The sequence below is a fragment of the Euleptes europaea genome, chromosome 10 (assembly GCF_029931775.1).
Source record: "Euleptes europaea isolate rEulEur1 chromosome 10, rEulEur1.hap1, whole genome shotgun sequence".
Taxonomy (NCBI): Eukaryota; Metazoa; Chordata; class Lepidosauria; order Squamata; family Sphaerodactylidae; genus Euleptes; species Euleptes europaea.
The window spans coordinates 12855935-12869364 of record NC_079321.1 but is presented as its reverse complement, the minus strand read 5'-3'; the positions used below and the strand labels follow the sequence as shown (position 1 = coordinate 12869364).

The 13430-nt window shown below is 45.1% G+C and overlaps 1 protein-coding gene across 1 annotated transcript in view; it reads right to left on the bottom strand.

The window, feature by feature from the left end:
* Window positions 1–6671: 6671 nt before the first annotated feature.
* The window catches only part of PCNT (pericentrin), a 72955-nt gene continuing 66196 nt past the window's right edge, over window positions 6672–13430 (bottom strand). Inside the window, exons 41-44 of the mRNA XM_056856853.1 lie at window positions 10855–11093; window positions 10362–10450; window positions 8569–8725; window positions 6672–6801 (exon numbers count right to left, since the gene is read on the bottom strand). Of these exons, the coding sequence (XP_056712831.1) occupies window positions 6672–6801; window positions 8569–8725; window positions 10362–10450; window positions 10855–11093 (615 nt within the window). The remainder of the gene's footprint in view (window positions 6802–8568; window positions 8726–10361; window positions 10451–10854; window positions 11094–13430) is intronic.

Below are 13430 nucleotides of genomic sequence, written 5' to 3'. Positions count from 1 at the left end.
TCTGATATCGGGTCCCGCGCACAAAGCCGAGAGCCCGGCCATCTCCTCCACTGATTGTTCATGATTGTTTCTGTTTCAGTTTTACTTAAGTTGTTACCGGCAGGAAACGACTACATTGTCTCTTTGTTCCTGTAACCCTATTGTATCAGCCCTATAAATGTATCCCCACTCCCCCTGTCATGTATTCCAACCGTGCGCGTCTCTTACTGAGATCACTGACTTCTGAAATAAATCTTTGAATCGCTGCTCTGCCTGGATTGAAGGTCTATTGCCTGAAACGCTGTGAATTTGCTGAAGCCTGACAGTTTTGACTGCCCCAGAGTTGCCCGGTGGTCTTTAAAGGCCAAGTAAGAATTTTACCCTGGATCTCTCTGCTTAAAGGTCCAGCATTCTGACCGCTACATTGCACTGCCACTCTGCTATGGAAGTTATGTGCCAGGGAGAAAAGCTAATATTTCACTATTGTGTGTGTGTGGGAGGGGAGATGATAAGTGAGAAAGAAGACAACTGAAGTTGCTTTCTGAGAGGCAGGACAGAGGCTGAAGGAGAGTGTGGTGTAGTGTTTAAGAGCGGTGGTTTGGAACAATGGAGTCTGATCTGGAGAACCGGGTTTGATTCCTGACTCCTCCACATGAGTGGCGGAGGCTAATCTGGTGAACTGGATTTATTTCCTCCCTCCTACACACAAAGCTAGCAGTGACCTTGGGCCAGTCACTCTCTCAGCCCCACCTACCTCACAGGGTGTCTGTAGTGGGGAGGCGAAGGGAAGGTGATTGTAAGCCGGTTTGATTCTTCCTTAAGCAGTAGAGAAAGTTGGCATATAAAAACCAACTCTTCTTCTTTATTTAGCTAACTTTGTGGTTTTTCACAGCAAGCAAAACAGTAACTATGTAACGAAAATAATAAAGAAACAGATACAACCACCATAGCATAAAAAATAATTTTTTTACAAGTCTTTTAATAACTGTTTATAAATTCTTTTGTAAAAAGGAAGTGAATTCTTTAGTAAAAAAAATACATTGACAGTGGCATTAATGATACAGCAACACTGGCTTGTCGTAGCTGTCACCTTACTCGTTATTGCAAACAAAATTGCGAAGCACTGTTTTTGAACAGAATAGTCACTACCCACCCAAATATAAAAAAACATTTAAGTATAGAAAACGTTTGTACAAAACTCTGATGCAAAACTATCGCACTGATACTCAGAGCATTTTATTCAACTGCACATCCCAGGCGTGCGGCTTGCGCAAGGCGGTCGTTCGTTGGTGGAGAAAGGAGCGGCCTCAAGTGGCTGCAGTTCCAGGGAGACCCGGGATGGGTTCTGGCCACGTTTAAGGTTTCTCTGGAGATTGTTCCAAAAGGATACAAATTTAAGTTAATATCATCACGTAATGGTTTAATTTCACTAAAGACCTAAGACTGATCCAATGGAGGTTGGATAAAAATTGAGGAGTTAAGCAAAATTTTAGTCATATTTTAATTAGATTTTTAAAACTTCAAAGTAGATTTTTAACATTTTAAAAATTTCAGTTGTGTTACTTTTTTTTTAGTACCGAGTTACAACAAAATGTGAATATATTAAAACTATTGGAAAAAGAGCCTTGGCTACTTACCGTGAAGGCTTGTTCTGCTCAGAGGGACGAAGGGCATCTTCAGAATGGGTGTTTCCTTTTTCCTCTTAGCTCGGGAGGCAGGAGTTAATATTTAAATTTTTTGTCCTTGACTACCGAGGGTAAACGCCCCCTGAAGCCAGTTAAAATCTTTCCAAGCCTTATATAGGTAGCTGAGAAGAACTTGCAACAGAACAATCATCTATGACATGAATATTTAGTAGAAGAAAACATTGAGAACAATCCTCTATTAACATGAATATTTAGTAAGAAGAAACATTGAGAATGTGAATAATTGTAGTAATAACTGGTAACTATAAACTAAGAAAAGATGACGTCTGGGAGGGCAAGATGCCCTTCGTCCCTCTGAGCAGAAGAAGCCTTCATGGTAAGTAGCCAAGGCTCTTTCTCAGCTCAGAGGGACAAAGGGCATCTTCAGAATGGGACATACAAGAGCAGTCCCCGCCCTGGGTGGGTTAGACGTCCTGTAAAATGCTTTGCAGCACTCGCCTGCCGATTGCTGCATCAGATGACGAGTAAAGGTTCAGTTTGTAGTGCCGCACAAAGGTGGACACCGACGACCACGTGGCCGCCTTGCAAATTTCATCTATGGGAATTTGCCTATCAAAGGCGGTTGAGGTGGCAGAACTTCTGACTGAATGAGTGGTTATGCCCCCTGGTAAAGGCAATTTACTTTCCTTGTAAGCTGTTTTAATGCATAATGAGATGGTGCGACTAATGGAAGCTCTTGACATGGGCTTACCCTTCTTTGGTTGAGTGATGTTAATAAATAAGGCATCAGATGCCCTGATCTCTTCTGTTCTGGATAAATAGATGTGAATGGCCCTCCTAACATCTAATGAATGCCAGGTCTTTTCTTTTGGTGTCTTTGGATTGGGACAAAATGATGGTAGAACTATGTCCTGTTCTCTGTGGAATTTTGTATTACATTTAGGTAAGAAGGAGTGATCATGTCTGAGTACTACCTTGTCCTTATGAAATATTATGAGGCCAGGGCGAATCGATAACGCTCCCAATTCTGAGACTCTACGTGCAGATGTTATTGCTGTTAGAAATAGCACTTTCATCCTGAGCCATTTAAGTCCCACCTTCATAAGTGGCTCAAAAGGAGGTTTGGTAAGGGCAGTTAAGACTGTGTGTAGGCTCCAGGTGGGAAATCTGTGCTTTACCGGAGGGTTAATTATACTTAAACCTCTAAAGAATAATTTGATGTGAGGATGTTCAGAAATTTTGTGGCCTGCTACTCTTGGAACGATAGTGGCTATGGAAGCTAACTGCCGGTGAAGTGTGGAAGTGGCTAGTCCCATCCTTTGACCTTCTTGTAAGAAGGACAGAATGCCGAGTGTCTTAGGTTTGAGTGGGTTAATGTCTTTACGTCTGCACCACCTAGTGAAGGCCTTCCATGTAGAATTATAGAGTCTTTGAGTTGAGGGTTTGCGTGCTGCCTGAATAATGTTGACTATGTCTTCCGTATAACCTAAGTTGAACAGTCTCCTCCGTTCAATACCCATACGGTCATTTTGTACCATCCTGGATTTGGGTGGCAAATTGGGCCCTGTATCAGGAGGTCCTGCCTGTCTGGAAGTCTCCAGAAGTGGTTGTTGGACATTTGAATTAAGGTCGGGAACCACGGCCTCCTGGGCCAATAAGGGGCTATGAACAAGACGTGTGCGTTTGATGCTTTTATTCTCCTCAGGACTCTTGGTATGAGAGGTAGTGGAGGGAACACATATAGCATTCCCGTGGGCCATGGAGCAGTTAGTGCATCCGTCTGTTCCGCCCCGTGCTGTTTGAATCTGGTGTAGTATCGGGGCAGTTGGTGGTTGGACTTGGAGGCAAATAGGTCTATCTGTGGGGTCCCGAAGCGTTGTGTGAAGTTCAGAAATACGTCTGGGTGAAGAGACCATTCCGCCTCGTTGATGGATTGCCTGCTGAGCCAATCTGCTTGAACATTCTTGGCTCCCTGAATGTGTTCTGCCTGGAGTGATGCCAGGTTTGACTCTGCCCAATTTAGTATCTTTAGTGCTTCCCTGTGAAGGTTTGATGAACGTGACCCCCCTTGCTTGTTTAAATGTGCCTTTGCGGCCACATTGTCTGTTCTTATTAATATGTCCTTTCCTCTGATCAAGGTTGTGAAGCTTTGAAGGGCTCTGAAAATCGCTCTGATTTCTAACGCGTTTATGTGTAATTTTTGTTCTTGGGGGCTCCAATTGCCTTGGACTACATGTTCGTGAAAGGTTGCTCCCCACCCGGTTGTGCACGCGTCCGTGTAAATTTGCTCTGGTACTGGGTAAATGAATCAAAGACCCTTTGAGAGGTTGTTTCTTTGTCTGGGATGTCATGCATATGAAAGAATTCCTTCATTCCCTTTTTTCTTTGAGTGTTTGCTGTGTCAGTATCCTCTGAAAGGTCTAGTGCTGCCAGGGTCTTAGATAATAGCAGAGGGAATTCCTCAGCATTAAAGACTCTGGCTTGTTTTGGTTGTTCTATTATGTCTTCGCCATCTGAACTGAATTCGCCTTCCTCTTTTTCAGATTTCTCATCGCTAGAGGACATAGATTCATCTCCCTCCTCCCCCTGCATCGCCTGTTGACCTGAGGTGTCTTTTAAATTTGCTCTGGTACTGGGTAAATGAATCGAAGACCCTTTGAGAGGTTGTTTCTTTGTCTGGGATGTCATGCATATGAAAGAATTCCTTCATTCCCTTTTTTCTTTGAGTGTTTGCTGTGTCAGTATCCTCTGAAAGGTCTAGTGCTGCCAGGGTCTTAGATAATAGCAGAGGGAATTCCTCAGCATTAAAGACTCTGGCTTGTTTTGGTTGTTCTATTATGTCTTCGCCATCTGAACTGAATTCGCCTTCCTCTTTTTCAGATTTCTCATCGCTAGAGGACATAGATTCATCTCCCTCCTCCCCCTGCATCGCCTGTTGACCTGAGGTGTCTTTTAGGGCCGCCTTAGTGGGCCACTTGCCGCCACCAAGGTGAGTATTGCCAGCACCTGTTTGTTTTGGGCGGGCACCTAAGGACGTATAGTCCTGCACGGTCTGATTTTCCCTTCCTGAGGAGGACTGGGTATGAATTGGCAAAGGAGGGGGTTGGGCTGCTCTCAGGCCATCAATGAAGGCGTCTTTAATGAGAGTTGAAAGTTCCGCTTTTAGGAACGCTAGCCCGCCATCTTGAAATAGGGGGGGGGGATCCTACCGGTAGCCGATGTCTCCGCTGCCGCTTCACGTCCTTGAACTAAAGGCGAGCCGCCTGAGGACGGAGCGCTGTAAGGCAAAGGCGAGCCGCCAGCCTGCTGTGTTTCCATCTGAGATTGACGTATCGGAGGAGCGGCAAATGCCGCTGTGTTCTCCGTGGCGCTAGCCGTTGCAGGGACTTGTCCGCTTGCTTTTGGCGCGCCTGAGAAACGGGCGGCGTCTAAGAGGCGTTTTGCGCGCTTGCCCCCGGTCGAGCCGACCTTTTTACGCTTGCCGCCGCTTCCGCCGCCTGTGCTGGATTTCTTTTTATTTATAACCCCCGAGTCAACAGGTTGACTGGTTGAGGGTTAGTTAGGACCCGGGATGGCTCTTAAGAGACTAGGGTCCAAATCGGCTGAGGCGATGTAATCGTCTTCTTGCCGATCCGCCATCTTGTTTTGGCGGGAAGAAGTATTTCCAGCCAATTAGCCTTCTAAAAGTATAAGAGAAATAGAAGGATATAGTAGTGAGGTTAGAGATGAAGTGTAGAGGATAGAAATAGTTAGTACAGAAGGACAGTAGAGGTGAAATTTTTTCTAATTTCCTATTAGCTGAGAGCTGCTTAAGGGCTGCTCTCCCGATAAGGCATGAAGTAGAACTGGCTTCAGGGGGCGTTTACCCTCGGTAGTCAAGGACAAAAAATTTAAATATTAACTCCTGCCTCCCGAGCTAAGAGGAAAAAGGAAACACCCATTCTGAAGATGCCCTTTGTCCCTCTGAGCTGAGAATATTGCATTAAAGCTTGCTTAAAAAAAAACGTATCAAGTCTTCTAGCACAACAGAGCCAATATTTTTGACTTGTACTGTCTCTGGTCACCATCTGCCTCACCTCTGCAGGTGGGGGCACAGACAGCCAGTTTTGAGAAGATCTTAACGGGTGGGCTGGAAAGTATGGGAGAAGGCAGTCCTCCTTCCAGTACCCTGGTCCCAAGCCATGCAGGGCCTTAAAAGCAGAAGCACTCGGAATTGTGCCCAAGAACAAACGGGCTTCCAGCATAGCTTTTTCAGCACCAGAGTGATATGATCCCTGTAGCTCACCCCTGATAATATCCTGGCTGCTGAATGGTGGACCAACTAAAGTTTCTCAATGCTTTTTAACAGCAGTCCGACCTTAAGCGCATTTCAGTAACCCGAATTGGATCGAACCATGCGGGTTACTGAAATGCGCTTGGACACTGTGCCCAAATCATGCTTCTAAATTGCACCAAGAAGAAAGGCCCAACTTAAATTAATGATTTAAATCAAGTTTCCTGTTTTGCCATTCCTACACAGCGTGAATTGATTTAAATCATTCCACTCTAAGGAAATGTCATGTATATTCTCTGCTGGTTCTTTCACGAAGCTGGCTTGTGAATAAATTTAGTCCAGCTCAGTAAAAAGTTACATTTGGAAGTTGGGAATAAAATGCAAACAATAGGAAGATTCTGCTTCTTTTACCTACGTTACCTCTTCAAACTGACAATAAAGCAAATTTCTAATCTCCGCAGACTATTTAAAAAAGTCTAATATACAGAGCGTTAAATTTAAGCACATTCACAATGCAGTCTTTAACATACTAACACTATCTCCAAGTCTTTTGAAGTCAATGGCTTTGGAAGGGTTTCATTCTGCTTAAGACTGTGCTGCTAATGTTGTAACAACTCATATTTTCTCTTTTATAAAATATTATAGGCTATCTCAATTCATGTCTTTGATGACCCATAAACAGACGGAAAGAAATTCAGAGACTGAGTGGAAACAGACTTTGCATTCATACAGGACAGCAAGATGATTTAAAACAAAAAAGTCAAATGCCAGCTTCAGAATGTAGGTATATTACCTGGCATGATCATTCCTAGCCTTTCCTGAATGGACTCCAAATAAGTAATGTAGTCAGCTAATGAATGTTCAGGATCTTTACATGAAGCTTGAGAAGAAGAGCCAGTGAACCTGCATCATATAAAAATAAACAAATCAACACAATTCCAGTGTTCAAGTAAGCAAAATTAGCCCGGAACACTGAACAGGAGTAAGAAGAATAACGTTTTAAGATACTGCTATAATCTAAACTATGATTTCCAAAACTGCGCAAATGGCCAATTTACAGCAAGTGAGATATAACCAGTAATACTTATAAGTATTTTGAAAAGGCTCTAACACAGGCACAAGTTTTATACTTTTTCACTTAGTACAAGCCCTGCTTCCATCCCCTCCCATCCCACCCAAAGCAGGAAATGGTTGCCTGACTCTTCTTCTTCCACAACCCCTCCCAAACTGGATACAGGGTTAACGGGTGCTCTTCTCTAAAGTGAGTAGCCAGTATGCAACCACAGGCTTAAGGCCTTTCTAGTTTAAAACAGAGATGACTAAAAAGGGGAAAATCTTTATACAATTATTCATGGTGTGGACAAACGGGAGAGAGGCTTTTTCTTCCTCTACCATATTTGATCTCTGTAGTTGACTGACAGTAGATTCTGAACAGGAGCCAGTGTGGTACAGTGGTTAAGAACATCAGACTCAGATCTGGAGAACCGGGTTCAATTCTCCACTACCGCAACATGAGGCCTGCTGAGTGACCCTGGGCCAGTCACAGTTCTCTCAGAACTCTCTCAGCCCACACAAAGGCAGGCAATGGCAAACCACCTCCAAATGTCTCTTGCATTGGAAACCCTACAGGGTTCACCATAAATCGGCTGTGACTTAATGGCACTTTACACACACACACACACACACACACACACACAGATTCTGGATAGAGAGAAGTGCTTCTTCTCTCAACACATGCTTGTGTGTGTGTTAAGTGCCGTCAAGTCGCTTCCGACTCATGGCGACCCTATGAATCAATGTCCTCCAAAATGTCCTATATTTGACAGCCTTGCTCAGATCTTGCAAATTGAGGGCTGTGGCTTCCTTTACTGAGTCAATCCATCTCTTGTTGGGTCTTCCTCTTTTCCTGTTGCCCTCGACGTTTCCTAGCATGATTGTCTTTTTCAGTGACTCTTGTTAACACATGCTTAACTTATAGAATTTAGCACCACAGGATACAGTGAGAGCCAGTACCTTTAAAAAAGAATTAGCAGATTCACAGACAGTAGGTCTGTCAGTACCCGTTAGACCTGATGGCTAAATGGAATTGTTCAGTCCACAGGTGACACATAACTGAATACCAGTTGTGAAGGAGTGAGTCAGGCAATAGCAGGGGAAGACATTTATTCCCTGCTAGGAGCCCCGTGGCGCAGAGTGGTAAGCTGCAGTACTGCAGTCCAAGCTCTGCTCACAACCTGAGTTCGATCCCGATGGAAGCTGGTTTCAGGAAGCCGGCTCAAGGTTGACTCAGCCTTCATTCTTTCCGAGGTCGGTAAAATGAGTACCCGGCTTGCTGGGGGTAAAGGGAAGATGACTGGGGAAGGCACTGACAAACCACGCCGTAAACATAGTCTGCCTAGTAAATGTTGGGATGCGACGTCACCCCATGGGTCAGGAATGACCCAGTGCTTGCACAGGGGACCTTTACCTTTAGTAGCAGGGAACAGCTGGTCGGCCACATGGACTACATGGACCTTTGGGCTGATCCCAGCAGGGCTTTTCTGATGTCCACAGACCATTCAAATTGAAAACCCATGTTTTATTTAGAGTAATGTATGCTTTAGACTTAGACTGATATATGCTTTAGGAAAACTGTGCGGATGAAAGAAACAGAACAAAATCTAAACTAACCGGACATTCATTTGAGGTGGCGATCTAGGTGAGTGGTTCCCAAGCCTCATGAGGCTGTTTCTGTTGCTGCATCCAGTTTCTCGAGTTGCAGGAGACCCCGCATCAATGTCCGAGAAAGGCTGTGATTGCTTGAGTGCCTCTGTTATGCCTCTGGGATCTGGATTGAATGAGTAACATTTTGCTTTTTTCATTTATATTTGAATCAAAAAATGTGGTCAGTAACTGAGTGTTCTGTTATGTAGGGAATAATGTGCATGTCTAAATAAGCATGTCTAAATATGAATAAAGCAAAGTAAAACAATGTTTAATATGTGGGCCAATCTTCATGCCATAAACCTGCAACAGAAATAGATGGCGATTTAACAGCCTATTCGTTACAAAACACTAATCTGGTGCTTCTTAAGTATCAACAGAGCTGTTACAGTCTTCTCATTTTCCTAAGAAATAATTTTTCACTGTTACTGCTTAGATAGAACACATAGTTTAGGTTCCTAGTTAATTTCAATCACATTCACATTTATGAACACTTTTTGGTGTAGAACAGTGTACAGTGGTGAAGGAGCTACCCACCAACCCGTCCTGACTTCTAGGCAACAAACGGTTCCTGACAGGACGGAGGCTACAAGGAGCAAGGCCCTGCCTCCCCCACCAACGAGGAACCACACTCATGCCACCACTAGCACCAGCCCTTGCGTGCACCGCGGCTCCTTGGAAGGCTGCCATGCACCAGACCCAGCAGCTTGGGGGCAAGGAGGAGCTGTGCTGCTCCAGGGAGCTGCCCTCAGGCAGAGCAAAGGATGTGGAAGAAGGTGGGAAACGCAGGCAGACAGGCTCTGATGCTGAGGATGCGGCCTGAGCCATTTATCAAACCCTAGCCACCCCTGGGTTCTCACGGGGGCGGATGCAAGGCTCCAGGGTCCTTGTGCCCCCAGGCACAGCCTTAAAAGAATGCCTACCCTTGAGCCAAGGAGGATGGGCCAGAACTCCTCTGGCAGCTTGTGGAGAGGCTTGGGGCTAGAAGGAAGCTACAAAGCTCCCCCCCCTTTTATTTTCTCCCCAACGGACTGAGGGCAAGAGCAAGGGCTCTCCTTGAGTAAGAGACAATGGAGAGTACACAGGGGCCAGAACCCAATGCTGCAGAGGCAGGCCCTGACTAAAAGCAAATAAAAATGCTCGAAAAGATGTTGGTCAGAATAGCCATTTAACTATGAAAAAAGCCTAATTAACTAACCGACGTATACCTAAGGGTTTTGTCTGTAATACTCATTTGTTGGCCTTGCTCCTTTCCTATAGCCAAACTAATACTTACAAGAATTGAAGTAATACAATTAGAGGAACAAAGTCATTCCAACTGTCTTACACCCTTTGATCTACAGGTAACGCTGAAGCACAAATGGAAAGAATTGTTATAAAGATAAATATCAGGCATTTAACATTAAATGCCTGTAGACCTGACATTCCTTCCGAGACAACTCCATACTAAATGCCCTGAACTGACAAGTGGCTTAAGCCAAGCACTCCCTGATTGCTTTCAATACCCTGATTTCTGCACCAGCATCCCCATGAACACTACTGTTTTCTAGATTTCAGTGTCTAATGTCTTTTTTTCTTAATAATTAGGCATTTTGGCCCTATGCTGTACAGTAAAATCTTATATACTATTTATCTAGGAGTAAAAGGATAACAGAAACAAGTATATCTCTCATGACTTCACTATTCAATCGGTTCTCATATGTCTAGAGAAAAATTACCAAACAAACCCCCAGAATTCCACACTCAGAAGAAATACTTACGTGATCTGTGTCCCGTCCTATGTGAAAGGGTTTCCGACGCTGTCTCTTTCCTACTTACTTTATGCCATTTTTTCACCAGAAACTTTAACCTGGTGGGGAGAAGAGAGAGTCAAATTAATATGCAACATAGACATCCACTGTGAGTCTTTCTGAGAAAGGGAGATTATAAATGCTGTAAAATAAATAGCATGAATTGCTGCAGTGAACTGAGTATCTGGCGTGTTTTTAGAAGTGCAGCCCAAAAATTTTATCTTGTATGTCCAAGGATCATGTTGTCACTGCGAGTCCCTTTAAGACAGCATGGGATAATAAAACAAAACAAATACAGTTTGGAGCTTCATTGAACATTTCAACCCTGTTGGTTCAATAAGATTTATAGAATTTTTAAATCCTTCCTTAGAAAGAACAAACACAAAGAGATCAATAATTATTGTGAAATTTAACAACAGGAAATAATTTGTTGATAGTGATATAGTACCAGAAGGATATTTACCTTGATATTGCAATGACCACTCTAACGGCAGATCTGAACTTCGTAAAAGAACGGCTCCGTGATTCAGAAACACGAAGATCCGGAGGGGATGGATAGATGCCCATGCGTGCTATTAGGGACAGCGTTGCTTGCTCACATTCTTGGAATCCACCCAGAAGCAGCAGAAGGTATTTTTTCTGATAAATGAGAGCTTTCCTAAAGCTTTCAGCTCGCAAATATTTCCTATATAACTTCTGCAGCTGAAACAACCAGAGAAAAAAGCCAGAATTTCGCTTATGGGGGATTAAAGTTAGTCATAAAAACAATTTACTGAAACGTTTTGTCAGTATACAGCTTGTTAGCAGTTTATGGAAGTCATTTTGTTTTTATTTTTTGAATTGCAACACTACACAGAAGCTCATCCCTTGTGCAATTATTTTTTCCAAGCATAGCTGTCCCACCTCTTTTCATTCTTTAACCCAATTAACCCAATTACTAACCCCCTTTTCACACTCTGAATGTCAAGAAGGAACAAACAGGAAGGGCTTCCAGATTTTTACATCTCATGTAATCAACAGAAAACTGCATATACATTTCTGTAAGGTGGCAGTAATAGAGTAGGCTGATAAAAACTCTCTGAAATAGTGGCCTTGATTAACTGGGCATTAAACTTGCCCTAGATTCCCCATTCTCCGTGGCTTGGAAAGGCTCCATTGCAGGTACAAGAAAGATAGATGGGGGGCATCTCTGGTAACCACATTCAAAATAAATAAGAAGTCATAAAGACAGCCTGCCATTAATTCAAAAAATTAGTGTTTCTCATTAGGGCTGTCGATTCGGTTCGTCCCAACCGAAAAACAGCCGCATTTCCCGATTCAGTGGTTTTTAGTTCGGGACGAACCGAACTCAAAAAATGCGGGAAAACAGGGAGCCAAATTCAGCGAGTTCAGGGTGTTCGGGAATAAATTCGGCAAATTCGGGGTTTGGGGCAGCAGCAGAGGGGCGGGGGTCTTTAAACCCCTCTGCACTGCCTGCGCAAACAGCGCAGAGGGGCTTGACAACCCATCCCCCTCTTCCCGGGACTCCCAGGGACCGCCCGCCCCTCTTCCCGGGACTCCCGGGAAAAGGGGGGATGGGTTGTCAAGCCCCTCGGCGCTGCCTGCGCAGGCAGCGCAGAGGGGTTTAAAGACCCCCTGCCCCTCTTCCTGGGAGTCCCGGCCAGACAGCGCAGAGGTGCTTGACAACCCACCGCTCCTCTTCCCGGGACTCCTGGGAAGAAGGGCGGGGGGGGGTCTTTAAACCCCTCTGCCCTGCCTGCACAGACAGCGCAGAGGGGCTTGACAACCCATCCCCCCTTTTCCCGGGAGTCCCGGGAAGAGGTGTGTGGGGGGTCTTTAAACCCCTCTGCCCTGCCTGCGCAGACAGCGCAGAGGTGCTTGACAACCCACCGCCCCTCTTCCCGGAAGTCCCGGCCAGACAGCGCAGAGGTGCTTGACAACCCACCGCTCCTCTTCCCGGGACTCCCGGGAAGAAGGGCGAGGGGGGTCTTTAAACCCCTCGGCCCTGCCTGCACAGACAGCGCAGAGGGGCTTGACAACCCACCGCCCCTCTTCCCGGGAGTCCCGGGCAGACAGCACAGAGGGGCTTGACAACCCACTCCCCCTCTTCCCGGGAGTCCTGGGAGTCCCGGGAAGAGGGGCAGGGGTCTTTAAACCCCTCTGCCCCCCCGCGCCTTCACGGGCTTCCCTGAAGGCACGCGGGGGGCCCTTTAAACAGATCTACGCCTTCCAGTTGGAAGGCGCAGATCTGTTTAAAGAGCCCCCCGTGCGCCTTCAGGGAAGTCCCGTGAAGGCCCACGGGGGGGCTCTTTAAAGACCCCCGCCCCCTTCCTGACTCTTTGAAGTGGTGGGCGCCGCCTGCCCAGGCGGCGCCCAGCACTTCAAAGACCTGGCCGAATTTTTCCCCGAACTCCAGATCTCCTGCCGAATTTCGGGGATCCAAAGCGGGGGAGTTCGGACTTCGGCACGGCCCGAAATTAAAAGGGCCGAATTTTGCCGAAGCCGAACTTTACCGAATTTTTTTTCAACAGCCCTATTTCTCACCTCTTTTGCTCTGACTGCAGTTTGTGGGACACTATGCCACTAAAAACTGGCATTGCAAGATGCACATGTTCAGAGTGTGATTCAATGCTCAGTATTCAGATGCTCCCTAGTCCTAAAGTATTTTCCACTTGCCCAGAAAATTCCACAATACCATATTAAGAAGTCAGAGCAGCAAATACTTTGTAAATGAACCTTCAATATTTGAATGCCAACTATTTTTAATATGGATGGTATCAAATCCCATTAAAGCCAATGTGAGTTTCTTCAAGGAAGTGAATCACATCTTACATCAGTATTTAGAACTACACCTACATTTTAAGCTTTATAGTTATGGTTTATAAATGATAATTCAGTTTCTGCTGTGGATGATCTTTGCCTGCCAGGGGTAATATCAGAAATGTTCTATTGCAACACAAAGGAAGTTTCCTCAACTAAAGAAAATTTTCATTAGAAATCTTAATTTTAAGTAGATGCCAATTTATGCAAACTATCAGA